This window comes from Mercurialis annua, linkage group LG5 (genome assembly GCF_937616625.2).
Source record: "Mercurialis annua linkage group LG5, ddMerAnnu1.2, whole genome shotgun sequence".
NCBI lineage: Eukaryota > Viridiplantae > Streptophyta > Magnoliopsida > Malpighiales > Euphorbiaceae > Mercurialis > Mercurialis annua.
This window is the reverse complement of record NC_065574.1, coordinates 51,931,689-51,945,058: the sequence shown is the minus strand read 5'-3', so window position 1 is coordinate 51,945,058 and position 13,370 is coordinate 51,931,689. Positions and strand designations below refer to the sequence as shown.

Genomic DNA, 13,370 nt, shown 5'->3' with positions numbered 1-13,370 from the left:
TCTTTTTTTTTTTGTAACTTATAGCTTCAATAAATTTTCTATCAGTTTTATCTCTTTTTAGGGTTACAAAGTGAAAAAACATAAAAAGCTAGGATTTTGTTTTATTTTTTTTTAAAAAAATATTGGGATTTAATATGCCAATACATGTATTTAACATGCTTACCACGTATGCGCAAAGTTGCCGGAAAATTGCTTGGGCTACATCGTTACAGAAATGAAACGTTGAGATTTATTTTACAAATGCCCCTTTTTATTTATTATAGATTTTATTATATTTATTATAGAATTAATTAAAATAAAAGCCGGAGTACAGTGTAGCTTCAGTAAAACAAGAAATTGAAAAAAATAACTAAACCGAATAATTAATTAGTGTAAAAAAACAAAACAACAACATACTTTTAAAGCTGAAAGTTTGATGGATAAAACTGGACGAATTTTGATTATTAAGAAAATTCTATGACATCATTTACACCTTTATTTTTTTTATTTTCAATTTGTTACGCTGCAATATAAGTAAACGATACATAATAATAGCGTGTCTAAATGATACTATCTTCATGGAATTAAAATTTTAATCATACTATCAAATTTTAAATTTATTTTTAACAGTTAAGGAGTTTTTTTTTTAACTTTATGGGTACTTCGATGATTGAAAGATGACTAAAAACAATATTTGATACACTTTTAAAAAGTTGGAATATTAATTACTTTCAAAAAAAAAGTTGGAATATTAACTTAAAATACATAAAAACTCAAATAAAATTCGTAAAAATTTGAACACCATTCACACAATGCTTTTATTACTTTTTGAGCTATTTTCTTATTTCTTCTTCTTTCTTGTCATATTTTAAAGAAGAATTTTTCTATATTAAATCATAATATGAGATTTATTTTGCTAACAAAAAGAAATAGAAGAAGCTCTTAAAAAACAATCATGCAGGAAATAAACCATACAAACATGAAGATTACGAATGTGTAATGTAGCTTAGTGGTTACACCTTTCGCCTAGACTTCTTAAATAATGTTTCAAATCTAACACTGACGCTAACCACCAACTATATCTCCAGTAAAGAAAACATATGAAAAAAAGGATGCTTGACTTAGTTTTAAAATTTTAATTAAAATTACTAATGGTTGGTCAACTCATAAAAGATTTGATGAAATTTCCACTCCACTAAATTGCAATTTGCCTATAGGATTTTATGCTAAAAAATAACCCAAAATATTTTTCTGATTTTATCCTTCTATCATATCATACGATACAGTCTCTCTTTAGCTTTATTCCTGGGCATCTGCAGTGGAATACATCAGCCACAAATCAATGAAATTGATTCTTATTCCAGTTTCATGCTTGAACTAGATAAGCATTACAGTCCAAAATTTGTATCTTTCAGGCTGCAAGCCATAGTCACCAATGGCATGACTCAGGTGTTTCCGACTCGGAAAAAACCTAACAGAATAACAGGCTAACACATTTCAGGTACTGCATGGGCGTGGCAAACCTCGTCTCACGAAGCGTTACTAAGGCAGGGTTCTAATATGCACATTCTACAAGCTACTCCTGAATCTTAAAACTACTAGTTTACCTTTCTACAAGCAGGGTTCGGCATTCCTAGTTGACAGAGTCCTATGCGACTGTCCAAAAAGTTGTAGCCATTTCAGGTCCTTATTTTAGGCCTCCCCAGTTTCGAACTTGCAGCTGCTGCTGCTCGTTTGTGATTCTGATCTTTTGAGCATATTGGTAACACTGGAGTTGTATCTATTACTGAAGTCCGTCTTGAACGCCTTACATTGCCTTCACATTCAAGTTGCAGTTGTTGCTCTTTCCTACCATGACCATTTGATGGCCCTTTGCTATCTGTAATCATGTCTTCATAACGTTTTCGTTTAAGGGGTCTTCCTCGCTTCGAAAATGCAGTTGCTACTGCTCGTTTATGATTCTGATCATTCGAGCATAATGATAAAGCTGGAGTTGTATATATTACAGAAGTCCGTCTTGAACGCCTTACATTGCCTTGACATTCAAGCATCAATCGTTGCTCGTTCCCACCACGACCATTTGATAGCAATTCGCTCTCTGTAATCATTCCTTCGTCACGTTTTCGTTTAAGGGATCTCCCTTGGCGTTTATGCTTAGGTAGTTGTTTCTCAAGCTGATGCAGCGAATATTCTTGAGTTGATACAGCTGTACTTTTGTTCACATCTAGACTAGAAAGCTGAAGATCCCGCCCTGTATCTACACATAATTTTGGAGAAGTTGATATTTGAACTCGATCTGATTTGGCTGCCAATTTCTTACCAGAGATCCTAGGTTGATAGTGCTGTTGTGCTGACAAAGCACACACAAGTCCTCTTTGCTCATGCTGCCGCTCTTGAGACCAAGGCTGTCATTCATTGATTATACAATCTATTAGAGAAACTGCCATAATATTTATGATATGCACAAACACAGAATAACTATTATCAGATTTTTTATGCACTAATGTAAATCGTGTTCCTCATATATGACTAGTCAATGTAATATTTGACAGTACCAATACAGTAATTTATTAATTTTGTGTTTACCATAGAATGCAAGCCTATAGCCATGCATATTTTTGTTAAATAAAGAATTCAAGTATACAGTGCCATTCCCTGCTATAGAAACACAGAACTTACATTTGAACATAGCAATCAAAACCAAAATTAGGAAGAAAAAAAATATTGAGCCTGCCTGTGAGAATAATATGCATCTGACCAGATAAATGTTCCCCTTATGCCTTAATAAACAGGTAAATCAAATTTTGAAAGCAAGAGAAAGAATTTATACCACAATTTGCTGTTTAGTCATTTCAGCCATTTGCCTTTCTGCCTCATGTTTTTTATCCAATAAATTCAATTGTTCCTCTGTTCCACCGGGAATCTCATCAGCCATTTGCTCTTCTACTTGACCGTCTTCTCCTCCAATTTGTCTGTGCCATTGCTTCTTTATACCTCGTCTCTTCGGATCCTTGAAATCACATTTTCTATCTGGAAGCCTGTATTGCCCGTCATTGCCAAACACTAAATTCCGGTTCTTACAAAGCTTCTTCAAGCAAAGATGCAAAAAACTCTCATGTCCAAATGGCAAACCCTTGAACTCTTTTTTAATAAAGGATGATATTGCCTCCTCATTTAGCCACCCTTCTTGATTCATCTCCAGAATTGCCTTTTGGATCATCTTTAAAACGAAACAAACAAAAGAAAAAGATAGGACAAAAAGGTAAGAAAGTGTAATAATAACCAGAAAGACTGTAGCTTTGGTCATCTTTACTAGCCAATTAGAAATAAAATATGCTTTTAAATCCGGAAAAGGACATGTTACTCCATATATTCAAGCAGCTATATCCAATTAAAAAACATGAGACAGATAACTTACAAAGGCATATGGTGGATGAGTGGGCGTATCGAAATTATTGAAGAGCTTCTTGCACCGTTGTTCAATGAGGGTCCTGAGTTCAGGCTCGATGGTATTTGAAAGGCTTTTTGCAGCAAGATGTTCAACCACCGAGTCTTTAAGACTCTCCATGACATGGTTGTACCTTTTGTCACTGGAGTTGACAAATTTTATAGTTAGTTTCGGTTTCTTTTGTTTCTCAGACGCGTTAGTCTTAATTTCAGCCATTTCAGTTAGCGACGTCTCTAATTCCCTTATTCTATCAATATTTCCAACTTGTTGCATTTCCGGTTTATTTTCTGTCTCCGCCTTCTTCGCTCTACCTTGACCCCTTCGCCGCTTACCTCTACGACCACGCTTTTTCTTAGTTGACTCAGGAATCTCCTTTAAGTCGGAATATTTCACAAGCTGCACATACCGCCCACCATTTATACACTTTATAGCCCTTTCAACACAAAGCTTCCTTAAATGATGACTCAAATAACTCTCGTGTCCCCTTGGTAAATTCATGTACTCTCTTTTGATAAATGAAGATATTTCATCCGTGCTTGACCCCTCCTCATCATTCAGCTCCGTAATCGCTCCATGGATCATCTTCAAATACAAATTTTAACATAGAACAAAAATGAGAACAGTCCATAGCTACTAAGACTCTTTATCTTTTTCATTTGAATTCAATGTGTTCATTACTTATCACCTTGGTAGCACGGACACTTCGTTCAATCAACGTATCCCGTTTCAGAAACGTTTAGGACACTTGACGTTTCGGACATGAAGCTTCATTTTTTACAAAGGATACCTTAAAATAACACGGTATCGCCGTGACCGTGTCCAAATGTACCGTTTCCCGTGTCCGTGCTACATAGCTTATCAGTTATCACTCAAAGAGTAGAGCTAAATTCATAAAATTATGCTTTCAAATGCACGAACTGTAGAGAGTAGGGGCGAGCAAAAAAACGGCAGGCCGAATTAACCAACGGAACAAATGACTTTCGATCGGTTTGATTAAAACTTTAGGTTCAGTTGGTTCGGTTTTAATATAATTTTTTTTTGGTTTTACGGTTATTGGTTTGATTTGAATTTTAAATTATCCAAATTAACCGAACTGACCTAATTAATCAAAATTTTGAATTTTTCTCATATTTTTATCGGTTTTAACCTAACCAACCAAATTAATCGACCAAGGTCGGTTCAGTTTTGAAACTTTTTCATTTCTAATTTGGTCCTGGTCGGTTCAGTTTTTGGTTAAAATTTCTTATTTGGTCGGTTCAGCTTTCGCTACTCAGTCGAACTGTTAATTCGGCTAAGGGGTTGCCGGTTTGGTTTGAACCAAATGCTCACCCCCAGTAGAGAGTAGTTACCACTGTACATTCAATTCGTACATTGTTTCAAGACAAATTAAAAAATAACTTTATATATACAAAAAATCAATTGTTTTAATACTTTTTCCAACTTAAAAGAAATTAAAATTTAAACCTAAAGAATGTGAAATCAACAGAATTGATGCAATAACTTATAATTACTTACAGAGGCATAAGGAAGATGAGAGGGAGTACTAAAACTCGGAAACAATTGGTTCAGCTGCTGTTCGATATAGCTCTTCAATTGATTTGAATTGGGTTTTAAATTATTAGGGTTTAGTTTCGCTAATAGAGCAGCTTTGAGCTCACCCATTATAAGCTGGTGCTTGTTATCTACTAGGGTTTTAAAGATTTTAGGGTTTTGCTGTAAGGGAAATTCAATACCATTGGCTTCAACTATTTCCATTCTTTGACTGCGCGGCGTTTATTTCACCGGTGATAGCATGCATACGTCGCCGGTTAGATTCCGATGAAAACTCGCGTAATTACCGGTTGTCGCAAGATACGGTTATAGGCGGTGGTGGAGAATCTAATTAGTTTCGTTTTGTGGCGAAACCAGTGGTGGCATGCATGAGTATCAAAGATTTATGGGCCAATGGTTCAAACTAACAAAATAAGGTCCAACCCAGGACTACAACTGCTGATTTTTTTACTTAAATTTGTTTGCTTTTTCATTCCTGCTGTAACTATAGGTGATATTTTTTGGGTTTAATTTGAAAGATGACATAAAAATTAAAGAATTTGAGTTTTTTGCAATTTAAATGTATTATTTAAAATTATCACCCTACATCTCAACTTTTTTAAACTTTTCACCCGCATAGTGCTTTTTAGGCGTTTTCTGCAAAATAAAATGTTTTTTTTGGAAAGGCAAAATAAAATGTTGTTTTGGTCATTTTGAATGACTAAAACGACATGAGATTAAAACATATGAACTATAAAATGTCAAAAAATAAAAAAAAATGGATATTAAATACCGCGTTTTGAATAATATGCTGAAATCGGAAAAAAAAAATGTGAAAGGTGAGAACAATATGAAAACCCAAAAATAAATGATGTGTAATATTTATATAAAATTTTGAGCTCGGTTAACTAAAATTTACAATTATTTCAATTTGTTTCAATTTGGTTCAATTTGACTTAAGTAATATAGATTTCACATATACTAACTAAATTAATGTATGTTAATTTATAAATACTACATATAAATTAAATAATATATAATACTATATTAGTTATTATATATATTAATTCTTGTTTATAAGGACTATAAACTATGAGAATTGATTTCACATAGTTTTATTACAATTAAGAAACCTTCTAACTTTTGAAAATTTCCAACAGCCACATCCATTTACAGAAACTGACCCCAAATTCTTACTATAAGAAACACGAAGAAACCTAGTAAAAAAATGAATAAATGAAAAAAGCACATCCACACCATTCACCACTTTGAAGATTTACATTTAGCTGCAATTCCAGGTTCATTTAAGTACGGCCTGAAAGTTTTTACAACTGCTTCGTAGGTTGGCCTCTTGTAGTCCACAGCCTGCAATCAATTGGTTGTTATTTCTTACAGTTAAAACCCATTTTTGGAAATAGTATAATATTAAACCAATCTTAACAAAAGCCGAAAGCAACCAATTTACCTGCTCAATAACTTCTTCAGGGCTCGTCCATTTCCACTCTGCAAATTCTGGGTCTGCTGCACCATTTGCCAAGTTAATCTCGCTCTCATCTTTCGTAAACCTCATCAGAAACCTGTCAATCCATTTTCACCCCTTAAATTATATACGTAATTATAGATATACTAGCTAGTTGCAATTTTATGCTGGCGCTGCGTAAAAATGCTGCATAAATCATTTAGACGAGACTAAATAAATTGATGTACAACCATCAACATCCATGTGAGTAATTGCCACTCATTAATCATTCAAACTTCAAACATATCGCACTTTCTTGAAAATTCTTCTTGGGACTAATACACATATTAGTTTACCTTTACCCTTACCCACCCAAACCAACTGCTAGCTCAATTTGCTCGGTAGCAATGTATCTCAGTTAGCACAAAATATGTTTCCTAGTTTCTTAACTTGGCTAATAGAGTTCATTTAGACTTCAAACTTTACATATCTATCCCAAGAGACTGTTCTTTGATTCTTCAACTATTAACTAAAACAACCACTAGTCCTATGACCCATGGCTCTAAAGTAGGAAACTTAACAGAATACTACAAATGGAATCACTAGTTTAAACAAAACCATAGAGTTTGATGGTATCAATTTGTAACAGTGGTGAGATAGAACGGGAGAGAGAACCTCACCATTTCTGTGCTTGCCCATGCCATTCACCTCCCCAAAGACGATTTACTTTGGCCTTGACAGCCGGAGGAAAATCATATGTTAACCAATTTGGTACCTGTCGTGACACAAGCAATAAAGTAAAGAATAAATAATTTGCATTTAAGATCAACTAATTAACCTGTTTAAAAAGTACTCAAGCAACTGTGCTTTCTATTTATACTATTAATCACTGAACAACTAACATGATATATCAACATTTACTCAAAAAATCGTGAACAAACCTCAGCAATAATTTCAGCAGACACAATTCCAGTTTCCTCTTGTAATTCCCTCATGGCTGCAGATCTAGGTTCTTCATCCTCTTCAATACCTCCCTACAAGGCAATCACATGAAGGACAAGCTTAGCTAAAAGGGTAATATTGTTTTTAAGGATGTACTTATAATTAATGAATCAAACTTCGATTCTAAAAGTTAATAATTCAATGCAAAAACAATATCCAATACCTGAGGCATTTGCCATGCTCCTGGAACATTCAATCTAGAACCTACAAAAATCTGTCAAGTAAACCACTAGCAATCATTATATTCTTTCTAACAAAATGTGCATATAAACGCTTTATAAAAAAATCAGGATTTAGAAGCAACAACAGTCAATATTATGATACTTCTATCCCTACCTTCTTCCTTATCCATCAAAATCAACAAAAAATTTCAAAATTAGACTGCTGAAAGTATGCAAATTGACCTCATACTCGCCAAATTAAGAATTGTGACTAACATAACGATAGCATACTTTTACTTGAAAAGAAGCTACATGCATAGTGTGGTTGACAAATTTATATACATCAATTCAAAGCTAAAATGAATACTTAGGGGTTCAAATCCCTACTATATATACTTCAGCTAAGTTACAAAGTACAGATAATTAATCATCAAGCAGACATGTCCCAAAAGATTATCTTAAATTTCTAACGGCAGGGATTTATAATTCTTCAGATACGATCTAGGTACCACGGACATGGACACAGAGAAACGGGACAGTTGGACACGGACACAGTGAAACGGTTATTTTAAGGTTTCCTATGTTTAAAAAAGAAGCTGTGTGTCCGAAACGTAAAGTGTCTAAAACGTTTCTGAAACGAGATATATTTTGATTGATTAATACCAGATTCAAATCTCTTCTTCCGGCTGTAAATAAAATAGCAAGCAAATTTGACCATATTCATCTCTAGATTAGTCCACAAACACAAATCTGATTTAAATTAGCAGCATTAATGCATCATTTCTAGATCTTAATACTCCGTTAAATTACCAAATTACCTTCACAAAAAATAAAACAATTCCTGCATTTTAACTTTCTATCTACATAAATATCTATCTATCAACATCACCATCAATTACTAACTACACTTATAATCTCAAACTTAATTAAAATAACTCCATTACCAGTCTCTTTCACTAACCAAACTTCCAAACATATAATTATAAACAAACACACACCGACACACGTAACCTCAATCAAATTTAACTGTTCATCCGTAACCGCAGTAAAAAAAACTAACACCTCATGAAAATCCTATAACAAAAATCTTGATATTAAAATTTCTTTCACTAGAAGAATAAATAAGCGACGGTTACCTGGTTATCAAGATTGATGAGACAAACGCCGACGTTGGGGCGATAACCAGCAGGTAAACCATCCATAATTAATTATCTAATTAAATGTTCTGATGCATATATTTATGTCAATCAGTGGCGACTCTGAACTATAAGAATTTATAAGAAATTTTTTGCAGTGGAGATGAGAAGGGGAAGGGGAATGAAGAGAAAAAAAGTGGTTTTATGGGAATGAGTGAGCTGACTATGACAAATGGCTGACTCTCACTCTTTTTTATTTACTAAGGAAATTGAATAGTTGAAAGGGGGGAAAATGTTAAAAAAATAAGGTGGTGGGGTTTTCTTTAATTTTGTTGTGTGTTATCCTGCGCACCTCTTTTTGGCTTTGCCCAGGTTCTTTTTAGTGGCAGATTTGCCCAGGTTCTATTAAATTAGAATCTCTCCTTATTTTTGGTGATTTTGTGGTGGAACTGTGCTTATTCGCCTATGGTACGCTCAAGGGATCATCACAGAGTATTAACCGAACCGACAACCCTTTAACTGAATTAATTGTTTACCGAATAGTTGGTTAGTTCGGTCGGTTTGATTATTTTAGATAATTTAAAATTTAAACTGAACCGATAATTGAAAAATTGAAATTTTTTTATATTAAAATCGAACTGAACAAAGTTAAATCTTTAATCGAACCCACCAAAAGACATCGGTTAGGTTGATTAATTGGCCGGACGTTTTTTTTTCTCACTCCAATTTGAAACTTTTCCATAACCAAGGCTAATAATCACCCATAATTTGACTTTTGGCCAACCTTATAATAAATTTCTAAATTTCAAAAACGATTAGTAAACCCCTAAATTATGTGATAGCGCTCACTAAATACCCCTAGTGCCCCGTCAACAAAAATTCAAAAAAAAATCAAAACATCCAAAATACCACTAAAATTATTAAAATTTAATTTAAAAAATTAAAAACCAAACGCAAACAAACTCACTCAAATTCAACCACTCAACCTCTACTCACGTCCACCGATTTCCGGCTATCAACTTCTACTAACCACTAAACTTTTTTCCAGTTGTCTTCACCGAGCTATTCTTTCATGGAAGAACATATCGCGTCTGTTTTCCTATCTGTTCTTCCATGAAAGAACGGTCCGAAAAGGACTGCTGAAAAAAAATTCGGCGATCGGTAGGAGGCGGTAGCCAGAAACGGTGCTTGGGGGTTAGGTATTGAATGGTCGGACTGGATTTAATTTTTAATTAAATATTAATAGTTTAAGATTTTTGGATGTTTTAATTTTTTTTGAATTTTTGGTGACGTTGCGATGTCAATTTTTTTATTCTTTAGAATGGCAACTGACCCGGAAAAATGTTGTTGGGGGTATTTTGGACATTTTTTAGGCATAGGGCCGTGGTGAATGTCACCAGATAATTTAAGAGGTTTACTCATCATTTTTAAAATTCAGAGTTATTGTAAGATTGGCCAAAAGCCAGGGTGCATAGGTGATAATTAGCCCATAATTAACAAAGAAATCCACCTGATTTTGCAAATGAAACGGTGAACGATGGAAAACACGGGGCTCATGGCAATTTCAGTGAGGGCGACCCGTTGCCAAAAATAACCAAAGCAATGTGGGGCTAGGCGCACGATAGCAAGAACCTGAAGAAGGGAGAGCGATGAGTCAATGAGTGAAGTGAGCACACGCGTAGAAGAAATTTTAGCATAAAAAGCACTTAGTGCCAAAATGCTAAACAAAAAGTAGTGGGCGAGAGAGGGCGTTGACTTTCAGTATAAAAATAAAAATAAAAGAGATAAATTAGCCAAAATTGAAGTGGAAAAAGCATCTTTTTTATTTTTATTTTATTTTTCTTTAATGATGCAAAATTAATCATTATCTAAAGAAACAAATTGGCTAATGCATTAAATTAAATAAAGGATTAGTAATGATGGATCTAAAGTCTAATCTAAACAAATCTAGGTTTAATTGCTTGGGTGCCAAGAATTGTAGATAAAATATTTATCTCGTAAAAAGTCAAAAGATTAAAAGTTGTAAGTGTGGGATGTGAACAGATCAAACTTGTGATATATTCTGTTCAATATAAAAAAAAGTATTGGCAAATTAAATTTCAAAATATGAGCTCGTAGCAATCCAATTTAATACAAAATTAAATAGTTATATACCAAAATTTAACTTTTTGTGTTTCTGTATTTATTAAATTTTATTTTCGGCAATTTTTTAATATGTTATATACAACCATTTGATCATACAGTTGTCTCTAATATATCATTTATAAAAAAATTATCAAAAAGGACATTTAGGTTAAAAAAACGCAAAAAATTAAAATTTGATGTATAACACTTTAAATCTTAAGATTATATTATACATTTAAATTTAAGGTTAATTTCATATAAAATCACCACATTTACACGTTTTTTCATTTTAATCACGTCCTCTAAAGAGTAAATAAAATCATCACTTTTCATTTTTTTGCAAATCTATCATCGATGAGTAAAATTTGATGTCTTTGGATGGTTCAATTAGTAGCCGTTAAATTCATTTTTATTTATTTTTTTACTTATGAAGAGTTTATCATTTTCATGAGATGATTTTTCTTCTTATATATTTATATATTATTATTTTTAAGAAAAGAAACAGTTGACCCACAACAATATTATAATTTATATGCCAGTGTCCAATGAGGTACAAGATAAATTAGATAATTGAGAAAATCTTTTCATTACCTAATATCATTATATCTCTTTTTCTATTAGCTTATTGGCTTTCTTAATTGATGGAAAATCGCATTAATCTTTTAATTGATAAATTAATCTGCAATAACGAACTATTATTACACTGATGATTTAAATTTCCTTTGAACATCTGCATTTGCCCAAGTTGTAAGTCGTACGCGTGCAATAAGATATTTAGTCATAAGATTATCAAATCAATCCCACGTGCATATGCTTCAATTCTTAATATTTCACTATTTTTTTAATACTCCTGTGATAACATAATGAAAAATTATTGCACACAACCGTTGCGCCATGTCATTCGTAACATAATTTATGCATTTTGTTTTTCTTAAAGGCAATTTTTTACATTAATGATGATAATAATCATGACAGTGGTGATTTTCTTTCTTCATACTACAAGTCAAGACTTCAATTACTCCTATGATAAATGAATCACTAAACTATGCATAAGCAAACATTTAGTGTAATTATCTCCCTTTTTTACTTCAAGAAATAATGAACTTCCTGAAAATGACAGTTTCATAAGGCATTTAACTCCCTCAACTGCGAGTTTATATCAGTATTGTCAATTCAATCCGGTCCGTTACCGATAAGGATATGGGGTGAATGGTTAGAAATTTAATCGAAATTGAACAAATTTTTAAAAAATAATATATTCAATAATTATATATACAATTTTATAAGAAATGCTTTATATAATGAATTTTTTTTTTGATGAATTTTATATATAATGAATTTAGTTCAAAACTCTAAGAAATCTAAAAAAAAAAAACATATACATCCTATTAATTGAGTGAGTTGATTAGAAGAAGATGAATTTTTTGCCTTATAAATTGCGTTACTCAGTTGTAAAGTTCAAAAGGAATAAATAATTGGATTTAGAATGAAAAATTAGATCAAACCAAATAAAGGAACAAAAACTCAGTTTATCCGAATCAAGTTGTACAGGTCGGGAGGTACCCAGACAAATCAACCACTTTTATTAAAAAGAGGGTTTAATGGACATCCCGCCTGACTGAGACACCCGTTCTCAGGTTTTCCGGTTGAACTTGATGGGTAGTGTTTGTCAAAGATGGTTAATGCTTTTTGAGTTAACGCGCCCTCTAACACGAGATCATTAGATTCATTTTATAATTTTTTGAGTAACTAACCTCAAATTTTTTCATTTTTGATCAAATTACCCCATAACTGTACTTTTAAAACGCGTAAAATATAAATCGGAGGTGAGGGATGTGAAAAAGAAATTAGAACATTCCCTAATTGTTGCGATAAAATTATCCTAAATCTACCTTTTGCAATAAAAATATAAATTATCGGATAATTTAATTCAAAAATAAAAAATTTTGGATTAGTTGCTTAAAAAAATATAAATTTAATTAAATGATCTCATGTCATAAGTTCAGAGGCGCGTTGAACCTTTGTTCTTTACTCATTTAGCATGCTACAGAATATATCACAAAATCTATTGGGCTTAATCTGTACAGAGGCCAAGCAAAGATGGCCTAGAATACAAAAGTCCATCGGGTTTAATCTGTACGTGGGCCAAGCAAAGATGGTCCAGACAAGATGGATATAGGCTTGGTTTGCGTTGAACTATCTAACAAAGTTCACCTACTAGACTAAGCAATTTGACCATTTGCTAAGTACATACATCTATCATGGAATGACAAAATCAGAATCAAATATAAACTATATAATATATATTTATTCTTTAAATTTACTTCTACTTTAATTACATTTTTAGATTTTTTTAGTAATTGAGAAAAGAGAACGTTTGTGGGAGAATTTAAACCGACGATCTAACAATCTGCTACACGTTATTTACACCATTTCAACTATAACTCATTGATTTTTTAGAATTTTAAAAGTTATGCAAAATATTTTCTTTATATTTCCTTTCATCATTTTGTAATTTATAAATATAATAA

General features: G+C 32.6%; 2 protein-coding genes across 2 annotated transcripts; both read right to left on the bottom strand.

Annotated features, from left to right (window-relative positions):
- Positions 1-1,213: 1,213 nt before the first annotated feature.
- On the bottom strand, positions 1,214-5,371 carry LOC126682805 (uncharacterized). The gene is made up of 4 exons (XM_050378570.2): positions 4,943-5,371; positions 3,398-4,009; positions 2,810-3,199; positions 1,214-2,384 (listed from the first exon to the last, which is right to left on the bottom strand). The coding sequence occupies exons 1-4, from the start codon at positions 5,180-5,182 to the stop codon at positions 1,659-1,661; spliced, it is 1,968 nt and encodes a 655-aa protein (XP_050234527.1). The 5' UTR covers positions 5,183-5,371; the 3' UTR covers positions 1,214-1,658.
- Positions 5,372-5,982: 611 nt separating this feature from the next.
- Positions 5,983-8,955, bottom strand: LOC126679835 (nudix hydrolase 25). The gene is made up of 6 exons (XM_050374842.2): positions 8,716-8,955; positions 7,582-7,632; positions 7,358-7,450; positions 7,097-7,191; positions 6,423-6,534; positions 5,983-6,322 (listed from the first exon to the last, which is right to left on the bottom strand). Exons 1-6 carry the CDS (start codon positions 8,779-8,781, stop codon positions 6,218-6,220), a joined length of 522 nt encoding a protein of 173 aa, XP_050230799.1. The 5' UTR covers positions 8,782-8,955; the 3' UTR covers positions 5,983-6,217.
- Between the last annotated feature and the right edge of the window lie 4,415 nt (positions 8,956-13,370).